The 21732-nt window shown below is 38.8% G+C and overlaps 2 protein-coding genes and 1 long non-coding RNA gene across 6 annotated transcripts; 2 read left to right on the forward strand and 1 right to left on the reverse strand.

The window, feature by feature from the left end:
• The first annotated feature begins 453 nt into the window (after positions 1-453).
• Positions 454-3332, forward strand: LOC103441674 (large ribosomal subunit protein mL102 (rPPR5)-like). Its single transcript, XM_008380373.4, has one exon. It carries the CDS (start codon positions 614-616, stop codon positions 2894-2896), a length of 2283 nt encoding a protein of 760 aa, XP_008378595.1. The 5' UTR covers positions 454-613; the 3' UTR covers positions 2897-3332.
• A 1575-nt stretch (positions 3333-4907) lies between these two features.
• LOC103441673 (putative GPI-anchored protein pfl2) lies at positions 4908-11887 on the reverse strand. Of its 4 annotated transcripts, none has more exons than XM_017333994.3 (7): positions 11540-11887; positions 11099-11291; positions 10335-10421; positions 8854-8914; positions 8528-8727; positions 6651-6789; positions 4908-6083 (listed from the first exon to the last, which is right to left on the reverse strand). In XM_017333994.3, the coding sequence occupies exons 1-7, from the start codon at positions 11608-11610 to the stop codon at positions 5104-5106; spliced, it is 1731 nt and encodes a 576-aa protein (XP_017189483.3). In that variant the 5' UTR covers positions 11611-11887; the 3' UTR covers positions 4908-5103. The 4 variants fall into 4 exon arrangements, with proteins under 4 accessions (XP_017189483.3, XP_070681985.1, XP_008378592.3 ...); XM_070825884.1 differs by having other exon boundaries at positions 11099-11287; positions 11536-11680; XM_008380370.4 differs by having other exon boundaries at positions 8528-8914.
• LOC139197907 (uncharacterized) lies at positions 10703-11851 on the forward strand. The gene is made up of 2 exons (XR_011583291.1): positions 10703-11287; positions 11536-11851. It is a non-coding gene; the product is annotated as an uncharacterized lncRNA (long non-coding RNA).
• Positions 11888-21732: the final 9845 nt, after the last annotated feature.

Raw genomic sequence — 21732 nt, forward strand, 5'->3', positions numbered from 1 at the left:
TCCTCCGTCAAGCCAAAACGGGAGGCGAAGGAGTGAACAACATCATCCATTTTACAAAAAAACCGAAATACCGCACACCCAACGGAGATCGCACCACTCCAAGCAGAAACCCGCCACCAAAGTGACAACAGAAAAGTAATATAATATTGAATCACCGGAAACCCAATAGAGAGCCCTCACCCGAAGGCAAAATTAAAAGACGTATGATTTGAAAGTGGACAAAAACTTGAGGAGACCGAATGTAGTTTACCCAGATAAAAATAGGGAACTTTAACGAAAAGCATCCGGTACTGTTTACTTTAACGAAAAATCATATTTTTACACTAAAAAGTTAATTATGATACTATTTACTTTACCTTTTATTTTGTCCTTATCATTAAAACTCAAAATTTCCAAATCATTTTCATTAGTTTTCTATAAAAATATGCAAAAAAAAAAATCATGACTAATTGGACTAAGATCCCAAACGTAAAGCCCACATTTCTTTGACTGATGCTTAAACCCTAACAAGCCAGAACGCACTGCGCAGTGCTCGCTTTCTCGGTGATTGCCTCTCACTCTCACTCCCTTACAAACCCCCCAGCTCTCATTTCACACACGCCTACCCTCTGCTATGCCATCCATGGCGTATATTTCTCTCTCTAAACCCTATCGATGGCGGCCTCGACCCTCCAATCTTCAGGCCCTCACGCACCTCCGCCTCTTCAGCTCAACCGAATCCGCCACCGATACCTCTGCTGCCGCAACCGAAGCCGTAGCCGCCACCGAAGCTGCAGCACCAACCGAAGCCGCATCCCCAACTCAAATCCATGTCCCAAAACCTAAGCAGTACCGTCCTCGAAACCCAGAGAAGACAGAGGACATAATCTGCAGAATGATGGCGAATCGGGCCTGGACGACCCGGTTACAGAACTCGATCCGGAACTTGGTACCCGAATTCGACCACAACCTAGTGTGGAACGTCTTGCACGGCGCTCGGAACTGGGAGCACGCCCTCCAATTCTTCAGGTGGGTCGAGCGGTCCGGGTTTTTCAAGCACGACCGGGAGACCCATTTGAAGATTATTGAGATTCTGGGCCGGAATTTGAAGCTCAACCATGCCCGGTGTATCCTTCTGGACATGCCGAAAAAAGGCGAGCAGCTCGATGAGGACCTCTTCCTTGCGCTCATTGATGGCTACGGCAAGGCCGGATACGGTAAGGCTGGCATTATTCAAGAGTCTGTTAAATTGTTTGATAGTATGAAGGAATTGGGTGTGCAGAGAAGTCTCAAATCATATGAGGCTCTCTTTAAGGCCATTATGCGCCGTGGCCGGTATATGATGGCCAAGAGGTACTTTAATGCAATGCTGAGTGAGGGAATAGAGCCAAATAGGCATACTTATAATGTTATGATTTGGGGTTTCTTCATGAGCAAGAGATTAGAGACCGCCAAGCGGTTTTACGAGGATATGAAAAGTAGAGGAATTTTGCCTGATCTCGTTACTTATAACACTATGATTCATGGGTACAATCGGTTTAAGATGATGGATGAGGCAGAGCAGTTGTTTGTGGAGTTGAAGGGGAGGAATTTAGAACCTAATGTGATATGCTATACTACCATGATTAAAGGGTATGTTGATGTTGGGAGAGTTGATGATGCATTGAGGTTGTTTCAAGAGATGAAGTCTTTTGGTATTAAACCGAATGCTGTCACATTTTCGACTCTATTGCCGGGGCTTTGTGAGGCAGAGAAAAAGAATGAAGCTGTGAACATGTTGAAGGAGATGGTTCAGAGGTATATTGCTCCCAAGGATAATTCAATCTTTGAGAAATTGCTATATTTGATGTGCAAGTCTGGGGATTTGGATGCAGCTGCTGATGTCCTCAAGGCAATGATTCGGCTGAGCATTCCCACTGAGCCTGGTCATTATGGTATCCTGATTGAGAACTTTTGCAAGGCCGGGGTTTATGATCGAGCAATCAAGCTGCTGGATAAGCTTATTGAGAAAGAAATTATTTTGAGGCCCCAGAGTTCTATCGAGTTGGAGGCTAGTGCTTATAACCCAATGATTGAGTATTTGTGTAACCATGGGCAGACTGAGAAAGCTGAAGTTTTTTTCCGGCAGTTGATGAAAAAGGGTGTTCAAGATTCAGTTGCCTTCAATAATTTGATGTGCGGACATGCGAAAGAAGGAAATTCTGATTCTGCTTTTGAGATTTTAAGGATCATGGGTAGGAGAGGGGTCCCTGGAGAAGCAGATTCTTACAGGTTACTCATTAACAGCTACTTGAGTAAAGGTGAACCGGCTGATGCTAAAACAGCTTTGGACAGTATGCTTGAAGGCGGGCATATTCCAGAGGCATCACTGTTCGGGTCAGTGATGGAGAGTCTATTTGAAGACGGGAGGGTTCAAACTGCAAGCCGAGTAATGAAAAGTATGGTAGAGAAGGGGGTGAAGGAGAACATGGATTTGGTTGCCAAGATTTTGGAAACCCTCTTTATGAGAGGTCATGTTGAGGAAGCACTGGGACGAATCGATCTACTTATGCAAAGCGGGTGTACGCCACAGTTTGATAGCCTTTTATCTGTTCTTGCTGAGAAAGGGAAAACAATTGCAGCCCTCAAGCTGTTAGATTTTTGCCTTGAGAGAGATTGCAATGTGGATTTCTCAAGCTATGACAAGGTGTTGGATGCTCTCTTAGAAGCAGGGAAGACTCTTAATGCATACTCAATATTGTGTAAAATAATGGAGAAAGGAGGGCTCTCCGACTGGAGTAGCACCAAGGATTTGATTAAGAGCCTAAATCAAGAGGGTAACACGAAACAAGCAGATATCCTCTCCAGAATGATAAAGGGAGGGGATAAAAGTGGTCAGAGCAAAAAAGGAAACAAAGAAGCTGTTCTTGCGTTGTGATTTGGCATGTCTCCATAAGCAAGTCATGCAGGAACTAGAAGGAGATGCCCATTGAACTTGTTAATTTCCACGTTGGTTCCTGTGACGGGTGCTCTGCATTTAGGAACAACAGGAGTGACGGTGCTTAATCGAGGTTGTACTAAGCCGGATTAGATATTTAGCATGTGGAGTAATTTGGGAGCTTCCTCATAGTTCCTTGAATTCACATTCCAGCGATCTACTTCTTTGATCGTTCCTCCTAAAGATTTTGGTTAGTCTATATTTTCCTCTCTTTTTTCCACCCGTTTTGTTGTCACATGGTTGGTTGTAACAATGTTTTGCACATTGGAAGTTGAAAGTTTTGTTACCAAATTCAAATAACACAGGTTCTGTCTATACTCTCAAATCTGCTGTGACATTGTATTGGGAAGTTATTTATCACTTTTGCTTCTGTCTATACTCTCATATTCCGCTATCCTTTATTGTTTAGTTGTTTCATCTCTTCCATTGTGAATGCATATATTTAAATTTCGATCGATGTTATTCTCGCAGTTGAGTCTGGATTCAGAATTAATTTCTGGCTACCGCTGATTTGAAACAGAGAATTTGGAATTGGTTTAGGGCTAACTATACTTTGCAATCCTTTATTGTTTACGTGTTGAGTAATTGAATGCCATAAAACACAGAGAAATACAGAACCCAAAGTTAAACCACAATGGGGATGGTGCCTAACAAGTAACGAAGAATTAAAAAGCAATCTGGTTTATCCATCGATTTCTTCTCCTTCATCTTGATGATTCGTCTTTGAGCAAAGTTCTTCTCTGTTTCCGGGAAGGTGTGTCGTTGGGGGATTGATCGATGTCGGAAACTCAACGACTTCAACAAATGTTGTCCCAATATTGTTTGTATAAAAGAATGATTATCAGTGGAGTGTTGATCACCTCCTGAAGAGTACTCTTTTTGAAAGGGGTCGTCCGTTGGATTGGACGTGGGATTGTTAATCAGTATAGGAAACTCAAAATATTCATCTTCATCAACATCAACATCAACATCAACGTCTAGCCTGGGACTTTGATTAACGTCTATGTCACGGTCGAAAGCAAAAGACTCGGCAGCGAGATTGTCGTCATGATCGAATAATTCGTTTGAAACTTGAACAATATCATCGTCAGTTCTTACATCGTTTTTGGGAGGATGGGCAGGACGAGGGCTTGAAGATTGTCGGAAGCTCAACTTCTTCGTCTTCCTTAGAGAAATTTGAGGTTCCACCTTAAAATCAAGCAGAAATATGGAGAGTAACCCAACATTCTTCATCTTTTTCGTCGTCTTCATCATGACGCTCAAGAGATTTCTTTGCTTTTCGGAATTAGGAGTAGCGACGAACTCGTTGGACTTGGGAAGTTTGTGTCTAGGGGATGACTCAATTTCTTCAACTAAATTACCATCCAAGTGATTTACTTGACATGTAAACAGTAGACAAGCAAACATGTTGGATCACTTGAAGAACAAAGCTAATATCTTCTTTCAACAGATATTACTCTCAGCTGTCTCACTACAATTGATCAAAGTAGCGCTTTCAATTCTCTAAATTCATAAATATATATATATATATATATATATATATATATATCTTAATCTTCCCTAATCTTTCTTGGTTCTTGTTGCCTGTAATATGTAGGTTTCCCGATTAAATTAGTTTTAAATTATTACAAATTTGTGTATAAATTTTCTCTTCGTGGACAACATTCCTCTCTCTTCAAGGATTCCTCTTTTGTTTTTGCCTCCTAGGCTTCTTGAAAAATACCTTCACGCCAGGAATGGGTTCCATCGGAGTGTTATACTGGCGAAAGGAAACAATACCCAAAATTTGACCGGGAGGTATCTTGGCGATTCGTGTCAATATCATGGTATTGGGCGGTTGTGTTCCAGTTTCGATTTTCCCACATGCTAGCTTAACAGGTCGTTTCATGTAAACCTGTTAATAGAAAAACAGATTGCATTAAAACAACCCGAAAACCAAAACGACGATGAGTGACTGCTCAAATTCAACATGGAGCTCAACTTGAATAGTGTAATGCAATGCAGGAACACACCATCACCATCCAAAATTGACACGAATTTACATCATTGACAAAAACCAACCATCCAACCAGTCTAAGTTCCAAAGCATTCATTAGATCGAAATTTACATCACAATCTTTACAAGATACTCTAATCTTCTTCTCCCCCTAGATCTTAATGTCACCCTCCCCTTTGCGTACGACCTGTTTTCCCTTGCATCCATCTGTTTCAATGGCAAGATCTGTCTGCTTCTCACTTGCGCTTCGGTTTTCACAACCGTCAACTGCAGATGGGTCACTGGCTCCTACATTAACAGATGAACGCGGAATCTCATTATCTTTTGCACTTTTTCCCTCTTTGGCTTGTACACCCGTGACAGCTTTACTACCGGTCTCATCACTTTCAATCTTCGGAGTATCAACGGGTTTTTCAGCATTAGTTGATAAATTTTTTGACTCAGCTTTCTGGTCAGGTGAATCCCGTTTATCCTTTTGAACTTGGTCATTCGGTCCATCCCTAAAGATAACTGCTCCATCTTGGACCTGCTCAGCATCCAGGTTACAGCTAACGCCATTGGTCTGTCTGGATAACATTGCGTCTTTTGTTGGAGTGTGCTGACTTGCCTGAGGAAGAACTTTTGAAGACCGAGGGCGTGTGGTGCTAGGTGTGGCAGCAGTGGATGAAGGGGTCGAAAGTGGCGTAGCAACCGAGCTGCTACGCAGTATATGTACATTAGGAGGAAGTTCTGAGTGGGTAGACATGCCACCAGGTTTAACCGATTGGGTAGAAGAACAAACTGTAGGCATGATATGGACAGCATTCTTTGCCTGAGCAGCCTTGAGAAGTGATGCAGCATCTGAAGGAAAAGCAATGCGTGCCCCAGCAGCAACCGCAGTAGCTCTTACCTTACTATCAGTAAGCTTCGATATAGTTTTTTTGGCGATCACTGGAGCTTTTGTCGTGGAACCTGACAATCCCATTTGATATGTTTTTGCTGGGTTAAGGCCTTCCTGGGACTGCGGTTTTGCTTCAGCTTTCACTGGGTCAAGGCCTTTTTGGGACAGCGGTTTAGCTTCAGCAGTAGTAAAATGCAGAGAGTTACTAGTTGCATTTGTTCCAGCAAGCATGCTGTGTGTACTTGTCCCAGCTGTTTACATGAATACTGTTAGTTATAGATTGACATCCTACTAAATAAATTACACAGAAATGTCAATTAAAATCATAGAGATAAGAAACCAATCAAAACGTTCACAATTGTTTCAGTAAATAAGATGCCAAAAGTCACCCCTTAATGAAAGAGGCGATGCATGATGCATCCACGGAAAAGCCAAGACTTCGAAAAAGGGGGTTGATGACAATCCCAACAATAGGACAGTGATCAATAGATAATGCAGCAGCTAAAATATTGAAACTGCTCAACAGATTATGCACATCCATAATCCAAAAGTAAAAACATAGTCTTCGTTGGCATTAAGAAAGACGAGGAAGTTCTATAATATTATATGACTTTCTAAAGGCCTGTAGTATACCATGAGGTAATAATAAAATGTTTACATTTTTCCCTTGACTCTAACAGGACTTGCTATTGGGAAAAAAAGAAGTTCAGATGGAACTCGAGGGTCCATTGAAAGTCTGCAGGATTTCTGGAAGCAACATAAGATTTATATGTACTTTCCTGTAATCTAAGAACAGTATAGATGGGAGAGAAAATCACCCGTGCCAATTGTATTAGCTGTTATGTTAGGCATATTCAGGGCTATGGACAATGAATGACGAGCTGCCAACTGTGCTTCTGAAAGTTTACTTCTGCCTCCAACATTCAAGTCATTGTTCCCCCTAATCTTTTTCCACCTCTGTAATATAAACCCAAATAATTAGTAGGAAAAAAAAGCATTAGTGCACATTTTTTTTTTTTTTTTTTTTTTTTTTAAGATTTAAAGAAGAAACAAATTTTATTGCAAAGAAACAATACATATACAAGAGCAGACAAGAAGTCCGCAAAATCACAAGCAAAAACAGGATATATAGCAACATAGCCCTGAAACTTAGAAACTACGAAAAACTCCACAAAACATTGGTGCACATTCATGCTTCCAATCAAAACCAAAAAGATAAATAGTTGGACCACGTGCGTAACTTGAAATGAACTGCCCACAACCTAAACATAATTCACAAGATTTAACATAATATATTCATATATGGAAAACGAAAAATCTGTTGCCGGGATTTGAACCCGGGAAACCTGGCTAAAACCCAGACATCTAACCGAACTAGATGACAACGGATTGCTTTACTAATATGGTCTCGACTTTGAATGCACCAGAAATTTGAAACAGTGAGAAACCTGATCAGTATTATTTACAGAGTTGCTTGATGTGCAATTACATCCATATGGCACCTACATAACTCCACCTTAGAAGAATCTTTAGTTTATGTTTTGATCACTTCAGCTTAACTTTGAAAATATACATAAATCAATTACTGATAGTAATTTATGAATTAACTCAATTAATTCATAAAATTGTCAAATAATGTATGGCTTCAACCTGAGTTTTCAATAGCACATCGACACGAGCTACAAATGAAGTACAAAGTATAGCAAAGAAGTGGCATAATGTCAAACCTTTAATGGTCACATTGAAGGATGATGCATTTATGTAGAAAATGTAATCAGATTATTAAGTGCAAGTAAAGGATGATATGTGTTCTTATTTCAGTCTCCAACTCCACTACAATATGACAACTAGACTATGAATTCCACAATATTAACAAAACCTTCCAATTACATATACTCAAGTCCATTTACATCACTTTAAATGACAAAAGCAAAGGGATTTTCTTTTCCAAAGTAAAAAAAAATAAAAGGACCAGAGCCAAGGGATAATTCAAACTCTAGGTCATCTTTTGGAGATTTTTTTTTTTTTTCCATAAAAAAAAGTAAGGAAAAGGAACCTCAAATAAATAAGAATGCCAATTAATTAATTCCCCTCTGATACGAAGGGCATTGACAGAGTGATTAATTGCTCATAAACCAGATAACACTCCCACTTTGACTACAAGACAAGTTGGGAAAATAATATAAACGGGTAAAAGCCAACAGTTTTAGGGACTCTAATTTTTTTTTTCTTTTATATAAATTTAAGTCAATTAGAGTAATTGGCATTAAACTCTACATCTCTTTATGTTAGCTCATTTCTTTCTTAGATGTCATTTATGCTTCAGTCTATTTTTAAAAGTCGTTTCTCAGTTAGTTTCAAGTACTTTTGGAAGTCATTTGGTGCCCAGTAAACCATAACATAAGCACCATGTTTATGTTGTTCATTGCTCTAAACTTTGGGGGGTTTACTAAAAATTTATGTGATTTCTACCATCAACAAACCATAATCATAAGCATCATGCTCATGTTATCCGGCATGACATGGTGCATTTGTATTTTTTTGGAGAGGAATTCTTGATGCCTCCTTAAATGCATCAAATTACAAATAGACATTGGAAAGACTAACAAACCAAAACATGAAAAGACATAACAATAAAGTAAAAAACAAAACGTAAGTCTTGAGAACTAGTGGTGGTGACAGGAAAAAAAAAAACCTGAGCTAGCTGACTAGGTGTTCTGTCCCCTTTGAAATCTCCTCGTAACATATTTACCCAATTTCCTTCACCATATTTCTTCACAGCAGCAATCAGCTCCAAATCCTCAGCCTCAGACCAGTTCTTTCTTCTCTTTCGAGGAGCCATGCCATTTCCTAATGCATCATCTCCTTCAGCAGTTTCCACTGTAGTTGTTGTCACTGCAGGGAGGGAATTTTTCAGAACAGAAACCGGAACTGTAATGTTCTTCCCTTGCATTGAACATGTTGGTTGTAAATTTTGTTGCGATCTAGATGACTGATTGGGTAAATTCATGGACAACAGACCCTCAACAGTTAAACCATTTTGATGACTTGAGTCACTTGATAAGCCAGATGAAATTAGAACCTGTCCAAGAAAATAAACCAATTCAACAAGATAAGCTGGCTGGATCTTAAAATCAGTAAGGTTGAAAATAATCGAGAAATTGTTCAAATTTATAAACACGTGCCCCCACAACATGTAAACTGTGATAATTTTTATAGGAGACAAATTCATTAAAGAGGGGAAACAAAGTAGTAAAAAAACTGTGGAGAGTAAGACAGCACCAACAACCTTCAAAACATCAGAGTTCTCGCAAAGAAACAAAACCCCTAATAAACAGACGCCAGAATTTATTATGCCAGAAAATTGCAAACGAAGAATTAACCCTAAACTCTGAAGCAATAAAAGCCCCTAGAGATGCCCAAAAATGAACCTTCATCTCCACGAAAATTCTACAAAAAATAGCAATCACCAGATTCGCCACACACGTCTTCACACTTATGCCTCTCACAAAATAAAGCCAACACTTATAAAGGCACACCAAGAACAGTTTGTAAACCATGATAAGGTACCTAGACAATTGAAAAGTCCACTTAATATTTCATGTTCCCCCTCCTTGGCTCCTTGGCATGGACCAGAAGTTGGGACACACCGGATTTCTGTTGAAATCTATGCAGACTCTAAACTACTTACAGCTGATATAAGGCCAGCTTCACATAGAAACTGCAAAAGCAATATACTTGTGTGAAACTGGACATACCCAGGTCACAGCATGGTCAACTACCATTGGAGTTCCTATGTGCTCATTCTACCATTCTACTTGCCCATTGGCAGAGTGCACATACCTTGATCCAATGATGCAAAAGAAGTTGCTTGGTCGGACAAAATTTATCAATATAGCCAGACAGGAAAGAAAGTTATACAATCTCACAAAAAAAAAAAAAGCCTTCTTGGTCCAAAAATAATTCCATAGTAAATGGTCGTAATATCAGTATTATATATTTTAAACAAGTCCATTGCTTGACATGAGCCATAACAACAAGCTTGTTTTGAAGTTCCTAATATTTGTTGCAGTGCTGGGCATTTTAAGTGGACCATTGATTTAATTTGTTTGGAACTTAGGAATCTAAGACATATTCCTACTCCTACTAGGAAAAGGAAACGGTAAACAAGTGTAAAACCACCTTAACCTAGTATCCATGTTCCAGGACAACCTTTAGATGTTGATAACATGCTTTCTCATCTATATATTAAGAGCTCAGGTGAGATATACCTATACAATCAGAAAAGTGGCTTCAGCAGGGAACTAGAAGGCTCTATTTGGATGGACAATGTGAAAGAAAGAATTTGGATTTGAAAACATGGCTAATTTGCTATGAAAACTAAAAAGGAATAGGTTGCATGTATTTGAAATAGTTACACTCCATTCAAGGATTGACCTGGAAGGTCAGAAGTAATAAACCTTGAAGCAAATCATTGATTAAGTACGCAATTATTTATATACCTTCACACATGCCACAGCTTCTGTTGAAGCTTCAGCACTAACAGCAGGATAAGCTTCCACTTCATATTCTAAATCACTATCATCATCCTGCCAAAGAAATTTAACATCACTCAGAATATGGAAAAAGAAAATGTACTTGTTTCCTGCCAGTTATAATGAGTGGGGAACTGATAATATTCTTCACCGTAACTCAAGTAGCTTGCTAGAAAATGCAGCACAATCTAACCTCAGCAAGAAATTTGTTAATTAGCTCATACAATTTTTTTTTTTGAGAAGAAACGAGAGAAAATATATTAAAAGAGGGCAAAACGCGGAAAGAAGAGGACAGCCAAGTGGACAAATAATAGCTCTGGAAAGCACAATGTACATCTAAATAAATTATCAGTCCATTTACTTGTAACCACCTCTAGATTGAGCGAGCTAGAGACTAACTTACCTCTCCATTTCGTACCATGTCCACAAATAATAGCTCTGGAAAGCACAATGTACATCTAAGCTAACAGCAATTTGGTTATGGTAATGTACATCTAAGCTAACAACAATTTGGTTATGGTAACTATGGAGATGGGGTCAAATTTTAACTTTCTCTCCTCACACACACCCAACCATTAGAATACCATTATACTCACCATCCCAGAAACCCCATCATTCACCAAAAAATGAAAACCTAATACATTACATTGTTATCAACCTACAACATTTGTGTAAAAGAGTAGAACAAACACCATATTCTATGGATGAAGAGAAAAGGGTGGGAAACAGACCAAAGGTTGAGCCCCATTGTCTAATTTGTCAAGCAGTGCTTCACGATACGCTAAATGGCGCCAAAGCATCTGATACTCTCTGGCATTGGAAATTCCAGTTGAAGTCTTGGCCACCAACCGATTCCAATCAATCTTCCCCTTTGGCGAGTTCGCCACTTCTTGCAGCAGGGCCAGTACAGTCGTCGGCGCGTACCTGCCCATCAGCAATACAAAAATAAAACCCCCCACATTAATGAACCCAAATCAACAAATAACACAAAAATCCCAATATCCAAAAGAAAAAACACATCAACCCAATACTCAGAAATTCCCAATAGAACCAACTCATACTAAACCCATTACGCAGAAATTCCAAATACGAAAAACCCACATACTCAAATACACACATACACACACAAATATACAAAATATTGAAATCGATGAGGGAGGGGAAACAGGTACCTTTGCAGGAGAGTGGCGGTATCTTCTTCGGTGATAGAGCCCTTCTTAGGTTCCTTGGTCTTCTCAACCATTGCTTTCGTTATGGTGAATTTCAATTCGCATAATATGAAATATGAAAAGCCTAATCAGCCAAGGAAACCTCAGATGGAAAAAACCTCAGTGGTTTTGGGAAAAACCCTAAACCCTGATAAGTGGTTTTAGACGCGGAGGAGAAAGAGAGAATGAGAGAAGGAGGGACGGCGGAGGAAGCGGCGGAGCGTTGAAGAGCGGAAGGGAGGAAGGACGGAGGGGAAGGACTTTTAGACGAGGTTTAAGGAGATAGGGGCCCCGTACTGACTTCTATCAGTCTCTATAGTCCACGTTTTTTTTTTAAATATGTAAGAGCAATTCCACCTCTAAAGCTTTGTCAGCATCCAGTTCATTTAATAAACATTAATAGCCTAATACATATCCACCTGTAAAACTAAGGGGTGTATTCAATTAAAATTTTAATATTTTTAATGAATCTAGGGATATTCAATTAGGATTTCAAGTGATTCTCTGAAATTCTAAATGTATTCAATTAGAATTTTAAGATAATTTATTAAAATCCTTTGAAATCTGGGTGTATTCAAATAGGATTTTAAAGAAGTTTATAACATTCCAGGTGTATTCAATTAGAAATTGATTTTAAAGAATTTGAGAAAGTTGAGAAACTAGAGGGAATTGGAGAGATTTTGTAGTGTATTTTAAGCAACTACAAATCTCATTTCTTCCCATGAGATTTTAAGGGAATTGAATCAAAATTTTATATGGAATCTCTACAAATCAATTAAACTACATAAAAATTCATGGATTTATAAATCCATTAAAATATCTCACATTCTCAATTGAATACACCCCCTAAATAGCCTAGTCAAATTTATTAAAATATTATTAATTTTTAGAAGAAATTAGGTTTTCATCCTTCATTTTGCTACTCTATTGATTAAAATCCTATTCCTTTTCAATTTTTGATCAAGGTCCTTGGGTATTAATAACATCATTAATTATTTTAATAATAAAATATTTTTATTTCTAAATATATTCATTTAATGTTAAAAATGTTACAATTAGTATATTTATATTTATGACTAAATTTTTTATCATATATTTTTAGTTTTAGTTTGTACCCATTTTTAATTTGCAATCCTTTTTTAATTTGTACCAATTTTCTTTTCAGTCTTAATTTGCACCCATATATTAATTTCTTTTTGTGCCCATATTTTTTAAAGTTTTATTTGTATTTGTACCCATATTTTTTTAAATTTATTTGTACCCATTTTTTATTTTCCCAAATGTATCCATACTAATTATATGTACCCATTCATGTATTTTTTTCAAAATTTTAATCTTAAAATGTACTCATTTTTAAATATACCAATTTGTTATATGTAAAATGTACCATTTTGTTTTATCTAAAATCTATTCAATTTTTTTCTAATCCATTTTTAAACTTATATTGTGACAGCCCGTCCCGAAAGATATTCCTTGATTATGTGAAATGTCTAGAATACCCTTGGATGTCGAGTACATTGTGTGATGTTGTGGTTTGAGTTTGGGTTTTAGACTAATTTAATTAGTTCCTAAGTTTTTGGAACTTAAAATTTATGGTTGTTGTTTGTTGTGATTGGCTGCAAACTGGACCACACACACACACCAACCTATTCCCTTGACCCGTTGACCTTTCTCTCTCTTTCCTCTCTTGGTTTTCATCCATTATCCGTACGATTGTATGGTCAACTTCAAACCAGCCTTTGCAGGTGCGGATCAAGGCTGTGAAGGTGGCCTTTATGTTTCTTGTGAACTCAGGAACACATCCATACCAATTGTAGTACGTGAAACCCTCGAAAACCCGAGAACCCAAGAACCCCGATTTGGAGTACTGTTCATGCACTTGTAATCGTGAAGATTTCAAGGAGTTTTAAGGATATAGGGAGCCTTAAAACATTTTCACGAAGCTCGGGAGTAATTTTGAATTGATTTGGACGTCGGGAAGCCCAAGTTTAGCGAGTTGTAGGTTTGGCCGGAATATCGAAGGTTTTTCAGGCGACTTTCCATTGGTTTTAGGTCCCCAAAGTGGTATGAATATGTTCTTCTCATCTTAAGCTTCAATTTGGTTTAAATTTCGTGAATTTTGGATGAGAAATCAAGAAGATATGAAGTTTTAAAATTTTTCTAGTTTCCGGCGATCGCAGCGGTGACCGGCGCCGGACTCCTGCGAACCAAGGAAGAAGGAGGAGAATATTCCATCAAAGTTGACGGAATATTCTAACGCCTTCAGGTAATTCTAACGACATATTCTAATTTTTGATGGGACATTCCCTAACGCCGTTAGGGAATTCGTTTGGTGTGCCAAACACGTGGGTGCTTGGAAATTTTTCTAAAAATATGGGATTGTTCCTGAGGTTGAATATGTCATGGTGGTATATTCAAATATCCCATTTGAGCATTGTATGAGAAGTTATTTCCTAGTTCTGTATATGTGCTTTAAATAACATTTATTCAGTTATTTCGCATATAGGTGAGACCTATCCTGAGAAGTTATTTCAGTTATTTCGAATAAAGCTTGTAACATATTACAACTTTTAAATCAAAACTATGAACTACAAAACCCAAAAGGATTCACCAACTACTAGACCTAGGCTCTGATACCACTTGAAGGAAGATTTTGTGAAAACATGTTCATTTAAGCAACATCTATTAGCATGCAATTAACAATTAAAGGCGGAATCATGCTTGCATGCACTTAAAAACAAAACATTAACCATGAAATTCAAAGCCTAGTAGATTGGTGAACCAAGACTCAACTTAAATCAAAGTGAGTTGAGAAATTTATACCTTTGTAGATTCCTCTTTGCATAAGCAAAGGCTAATCACCCAAAGAGAGGGCCTTCATTCCTTGCTTCTTAGATCCATGGATTTGGATGGAAGAATAGATTTTCCAAGTTCCCAAAATTGAGAACCTCTAAGTTTCCACACCAAGGTTAGATTGGAGAAGAAATGAGTGACCTTAGAGGAGTTGGTTTGCTAACAAATCCCTCCAAGGGGGCCGGCCTCCTAGAGAGAAAAGGAGAGACATGTTCTCTCCAATTTTCTCCAAAAGGAACCCCTAATGAATTTAGGCTATAAAGTCCTTTATATAGTCCCTTCAAATAAGTGACCTAAAGAACCAAAAAGCCATTCTCTCTAACATGGCCGGCCATAAGGGTTTTATTGGGCTTTTGGGCCTTTGTGAATTAAGTTGTCATACAACTTAAGTCAATGGGCTTGACGTTCGAAGCCCATTGGGCCTTGAGGCCCAAAACTAACCCGTGGTCTTTTACGAACTTATTCGTTTGATTAATTAACATATTAATTAATCCTTGCCATAAATAATTAAACCATTTAATTATTCTTACTCATCTCCATTGTTTCTTCAATCTCCACCTTACACGGTGTATGATCCATTAGGTTCCTTTTAGCGAGGCAGTGGGCGATTAAAACCATTTCAAATCGATTGTGAATTGAAACTTACTTTCAATTCTCCCTTTAGTGATTATACACGTTTAGGGCTTCCACAAACCATGAGTGACACCTAGCAGCATATCATGGTTACCCAAGCTAATCAAAAGAGGTGGATAACCTATTCAGTTTAGGATTACAAATGCAATACGATCTTTCTCTAATACAATACTCTTGACCACATTGTTTGGTTTGATAGTTTATTCATGTCTACTATCCAATGTGATTCGTTTACTTATATGATTACCTTGAATGTGATTTGGAACGCCTTCCTAAATCTCATTCATACTCTGATCAGAGATTTTCAATCATATCATAGAGTATTCTCCCCCAAACGGTTTGAAGGTTAGAGATCCCTTGTTGCGCATTCAATTGCCTCCATGGCTAAGTGGCTTAACCCCAACGATGCCGTGGATACCCGCGGATGGGGTGACTTTGACATAATCAAAGATCAAGGACTTAACCATAAGACAACTGTGATGCCTCAGGTCAAATGACTACTTTGCATTATCCCAACCATGAGTTCTCATGTGACATGAATATGAGAACTCTTCGTTGATCGTGTTCAGTGAACTCATTCTCTATTGAGCACCTACGTACTTGTCTTGATGTCACACACACCAATGACTCGAGACTAGTCATTCTCCCTGAGAGAAGACACAACACGTACTGATCTTAACGGACTGTCAATGCCCAATTGGCAATCCTATGATCAAGAACATTTAGGATGTGTCTACGAAAGAATGGTCTCATGACTCTAACTTCTTTAGATTGCATTCTCCCAATCACATATTCCTTGGACTTATTGTTTAAGCATATAACATTTATATGAGACGGCTCAAACAATAATCTTTGCCCTTTATATTTAAATTACATTAGTTTAACTTTGTGAAATGTCCGTAAAGTATCATCATATGATTGGTTTTAGGGCACATTTCCAACACACGAGGATTTCGTCGGTGGTTTTGACAGAACATCATAAATGTAGGATCAACTTTAGGTGTCATTTATTTAGTACTTGTCCAGTCAGACTGCACTTAGGCTATTTATGCTCTGATGGTGTATTTCACACTTAATCTCACATTTACACCTTATCTTACTTCGTACTCTAGTTGACTTGGTTTTTATTTATTCGTATTTCTCTATATCTTTATTGCTTCTGCATTGTGCATATGGTTATGTCACTCCCACGTGACAGCCAGCATGTCCTGATTTAGGTCAGGGTATGTCAGTTTGGTATCAGAGACTAGGTTTGCAGTTCTGCATATCTTGTGAATCTTTTAATTATTTTGACGTCTTCTGTTAGAACTATGCCGCCTCGTAGAGATCCACATCTTTCTGTTGAGCCTAGTTTCCCCGATATTGATCGGTTAGGGGAAGCTATTGCTAATGCTATTCAGTCTTCTCTTCGTCTTTCCCAAATGACACATCTTAAGACTGTTCATAATTTGAAGTTGAATCATTTCATGGGAAATGAAGGGTCTGAAGGAGCAGAGAAGTGGATTAATCATCTTGAGAAGATTCTCCGTTTGATGCAGAGATAGGGAAATTTTCCAGAAGATAGGTAGGTTGAGACGACTACTTGGTTTCTAGGTAAACAGCCTGCATCTTGGTGGAGACAGGAGTCTTATCAGTTGTCATTAGAGGAAGTTGCTTATTGGGAAGTTTTTAAGCAGTTATTTTATAAGAGATTCATTCCTCCAGAGTATATAGATAACAAGAAACAAAAGTTTACAAATCTGAAGCAGGGGAAAATGACAGCTAATGAGTACTACATGAGGTTTACTGACTTATCTCGCTATCATCCGAAGGTTGCTGCTAATCCGGTTGAGATACTTCGTCGCTTCAGATTAGGTACTAAAAAGAAGTGACGTTCTATGGCGACCATAGCTTCCTGTGCTACTTATCAAGAGTTTTATGAGGTTCTGCTGTGAATTGAAGATTCAGAGAATATGCCCAGCGATAATGAGGAGAGAGAAAATGATGGGAATTTGAGGAGAGATGGTAAAGGTAAAGGTCAGTCTTCTCAAGAACCTCGCAAAACTCAGAGCTTTAAGAGGAGTGGAACTAGTTCCAGTTCCTCCAGCGGAGGTTTTAGTGCCACTGGTCAGATGAGAGGTGGTAGATTTTCAGGAGGTCCTAGATTCAAGAGGTAGAGAGATTCTGGAAGAGGAAGTGCTCATTTGTGCCCAGATGTAATAATAGGCATTTTGGGGAGTGTAGGAAAGGCAGCAGTGGATGTTTTACTTGTGGGCAAATGAGACATAGAGGTATGAATTGTCCCCAGAATTAACAGAGGCCCCAACAGCCTTCTATGCCATCACCAGCGCCGATCCATCAAGTTCCAGGGTCGGGTGGTTATGGTCAGATGGGTCGAGGTGGTGCTTACCATTATCAGAGCGATGCCGCTCTTTATGCTCTATGACCATATTAGTATTCGCATGATCTTTATTACCAGAATAGGTATTCTAAGTATCCTTCCATTCCAGCTGGTGGATCTTAGTGGTATCAGGAAGAACAACCCCAACAAGTTGAGATTGTTTCCAGTAGTGCAGGATCTTCAAGGCAATCTGGTCAACAAAGTTAGGGGCAAGGTGTGCAGGGGCGAGGTAATCAAGCTAATATAGGTCGTGGGGGACGACAACAAGCCCATGGACGTATTAACAATATCTGTCACACTCCGATCCCAACATACTTGAGAATCGACACGTGACAAGGAAAATAACGTTCGTTGAATACGGTATAAGTTACGAAATGAAATACTTTAACTATGCACCAAAATAATATGAAGGTGGCTAAGTTCTCCATAAGATTTTTTTACAAATATGTACATTCCAAAAGGAAGCACAACCCTCGGCAGACTAAGAACAAGATCGATGAGCTCAAAAGAAAGTCCTAAAAGATAAAGTACAAGAGTGAATCAAAGGTAATCAAACACTTCAAGTCTCTGATAACCGCACTGCTACCTCCACATTCGGACTTCTCGGAGTCGACTCAAACCTGTTTCCTGTATGATCAGTGCTTACACAATCGGAATGGTGCATCAGGCAAACATCAACCCGGATAAGCTGTGAAGCTCGTGTGAGTGACAATCATACAAAGTATGTGATACAATAATAAAACCAGCCATCAATCACAATTTATAAACCTTGAATATAAATCATGCATGAGACATAAATACCAAACATTTGAAAACTCCGAATGAGTCACCCAGACATTCAACGGTTCGTCTGAAACAATCACAACATCTCATAACCATATTCTCATACAACACAGTGAAAAGTAGGGTTAGAGCGACCTAGTTCGGCCGAAGCCTACACCTTTGAAGCTATCTCAATCCAAACTCAATGAAACCCTAGGTGGATACAATCTTGGAACATCACTCAACGGAAACGCGGAGTAGAAGGGTTTCCGGACCATTTTTCAATGGAATCTGATTGATACGATTCTGGACCGTCACTTAACGGAATTGCAGAGTATGAGGGATTCCGGACCATCTCTCAATGGAATCCGAGTGGATACAATTTTGGACCATCACTCAACGGAATCGCAGAGTAGGAGGGATTCTAGACCATATCTCAACGGAATCCGAGTGGATACAATTCCAGACCATCACTCAACGGAATTGCAGAGTATGAGGGATTCCGAACCATCTCTCAATAGAATCCGAGTGAATACGATTCCGGACCATCATTCAACGGAATCGTAGAGTAGGAGAGATTCCAGACCATCTCTCAACGGGATCCGAGTGAATACGATTCTGGACAATCACTCAACGGAATTACGGAAGACTAACAACCATAATGTACAACGGCTCAAAGAAATGAGACAAGCACAAGTTACTTAATTTACAAAAACTCACCCAAGGGAAAATAAGGCACAAACACTAAATTTAGAACGGATCAACGAAGTGGGAAATGAAACAATATCGAAGCAACAAATCCCCATCACAATAGGTTAACAGCCCACCACTAGCCTTCACATTTCATCACATCATGCCAATCAAACAAATCAAACCAGATTTCAATATACATACCTCAAATCTCATTTCATAACTTAAATCAATGGCTAAGCATTAAAAATAACAATTCAATAGAAAACATATTTATAAAACCAAGTCCTATCCACACAAGATAACAATTACGAAAACAAGGTAATCACCAATATCAAATATATTAAAGTCACTCACCTGGAGTCCACGCTAATGCACCCTAGCACGAGAGTCAAGGCATCACGTTCTATGACCGCCTAAACAAGGTACAAGTCCACATTTAGATTTCCTTCGATAATTCACATACTCAAAAACTCTCATATGTCTCCCACAACAACATTTAATAAGGAATCGAACTATCATTCTAAGGTAGGGTCCATGATCTTATGTCACTTATTCTGTAAGATTCATTCACTAGATTTTCACTTGTAAGTCCCTAAGGTCCTTAAACAATATCTACCATAACATATTAAAATTTGGTGTCAATTCAATGGTAAGATAGTCAATTGGTAGAATAATCAAGTGGTGGATCTTATCGATAATATACTCAACCAACAGCATTTTCATAAATCGAATGTCACACATCGGAAAATCGACATTTTCCAAAAATTCTCAAATTTTACAAGAATGAAGATCTCAACAAGTAGAGTAAACTTTATACCTGTTACTGAGTCCAATTTGGCGAGGAAGGCGCTCAAATTGGCTCGCACCGGTCGAAACCCTAAGGAAAGTGTTCTTCAATTCGGCTTCCTTGGTGTTCCAACGCCTCAACCACCAGTTGGGTCTTGTTCCTAGGTCCAAGGGAAGTTGATTAAGGGTGATGGTGAATGGTGATACTCTCCAGAACGACAATTCGTCGTCGAGAACCCCTGGGCTCTCCTGTGGATTAGGCCTTAAAACCCTTGATTTTTTGTGGAGATATAAGATGGAAGGTGGTGGAAGATGTGGCAGGTGAGGGATGGTTGAAGATTACTTGAAAATATGGTGGAAGATGGTTGAGTTTGGACGGGCTGAAGATGTGGTGTTATGGTGCACAGTTAGCCGAATGGAAGGAAAAAGATATCCCCCATTTTTCTTTTTCCATCTAATTTTTTGTCCATTCCACTTATAATAGCCGGTCCTTTAATCCCATAAAGTGTATGGGCCTTTTACCCATAAGTGGAAATTAAAATAATTCCCACAATCTATAGTTTCATAACTTCAAACGTCTATAACTATACCGTTATAATTCGGACTCGCAAACGGCTTCCGTCTATACGTTCGTGGGTTCTAGATTTATTTAAAAACGCTAGTTGTAACTTCGAAATGTCAACGAAAGATAAAGATTGATTATGAAACTTCCAACTCGATAACTAATCAATTACTAAACTTAAAATTAACGGAATTAAAATTAACTAATAAAGATAATGTAATTGCGAAATAAGAATTTAAAATATGAGATACATAATGAATGGTGAAATTCCAGGGATGGGATTTCACATCCTTCCCCCCTTAAAAAGAGTTTAGTCCCCTAAACTCAACGCACCTGAGTCAAATAGATAGGGATAATGTTGGCGCATCTCAACCTCTGGTTCCCAAGTTGACTCCTCCACACCATGATTATTCCATAACACGCGCACCAATGAAATAGTCTTAGTGTAGAAAGCTTTCTCTATCCGATCAATAATTCTAATGGGGTACTCGTCATAAGTGAGATTTTCCTTAACCTGAATAGGCTTATAAGAAATGACATGGGAAGGATCACTACGATACCTTTGGAGTGAGGATACGTGGAACACTGGGTGATTGTGAGACAACTCTGGAGGTAGTGCAAGGCGATAGGCAACTTCGCCTACTCTCTCCAATACCTCAAATGGTCCAATGTATCTTGGACTAAGCTTCCCTTTACGCCCAAATCTAAAAACGCCTTTCATAGGTGAAACTTGTAGGAAGGCATATTCTCCAATATCGAACGCCACCTCATGTCTGTAGGGATTAGCATAACTCCACTGTCTACTCTGAGCGGCAATTAAATGTGCACGGATCATAGAAATATTTTCTGCCGCAATCTGTAATAACTCTGGTCCCAATAATCGACGCTCTCCTACTTCATCCCAGTATAAAGGAGACCTACACTTCCTCTCATAAAGTGCCTCATATGGTGCCATCTTAATGCTAGCCTGGTAGCTGTTATTATAAGCAAATTCGATCAAAGATAGATGTTTATCCCAATTACCTTTCAAATCAAGTATACAAGCTCGAAGCATATCTTCCAACGTCAGAATAGTGCGTTCTGACTGACCATTGGTTTGAGGATGAAAAGCTGTGCTAAAACTTAACTTAGTCTCCATAACATTATGAAGGCTACCCCAAAAACGAGGATCACGATCGGAAATGATGGATACTGGAACTCCATGCAACTTAATAATCATATCTAAAAATAGTCTTGCAAGTCGCTCAAGAGTATAAGTTTTCTCAACAGCAAGAAAATGAGCAGATTTCGTCAATCGATCGACGATCACCCAAATGGAATCATGCCCATCACGAGTTTTCGGTAAGCTTGTCACAAAATCCATGGTAATGTGCTCCCACTTCCACTCGGGAATAGGGAGTGACTGAAGCAAACCTGCAGGTCGCTGATGATCTACCTTAACTTGTTGACAAGTCAAGCAATGTGCGACAAACTCCGCAATCTCTCTTT

The sequence above is a fragment of the Malus domestica genome, chromosome 08 (assembly GCF_042453785.1).
Source record: "Malus domestica chromosome 08, GDT2T_hap1".
Taxonomy (NCBI): Eukaryota; Viridiplantae; Streptophyta; class Magnoliopsida; order Rosales; family Rosaceae; genus Malus; species Malus domestica.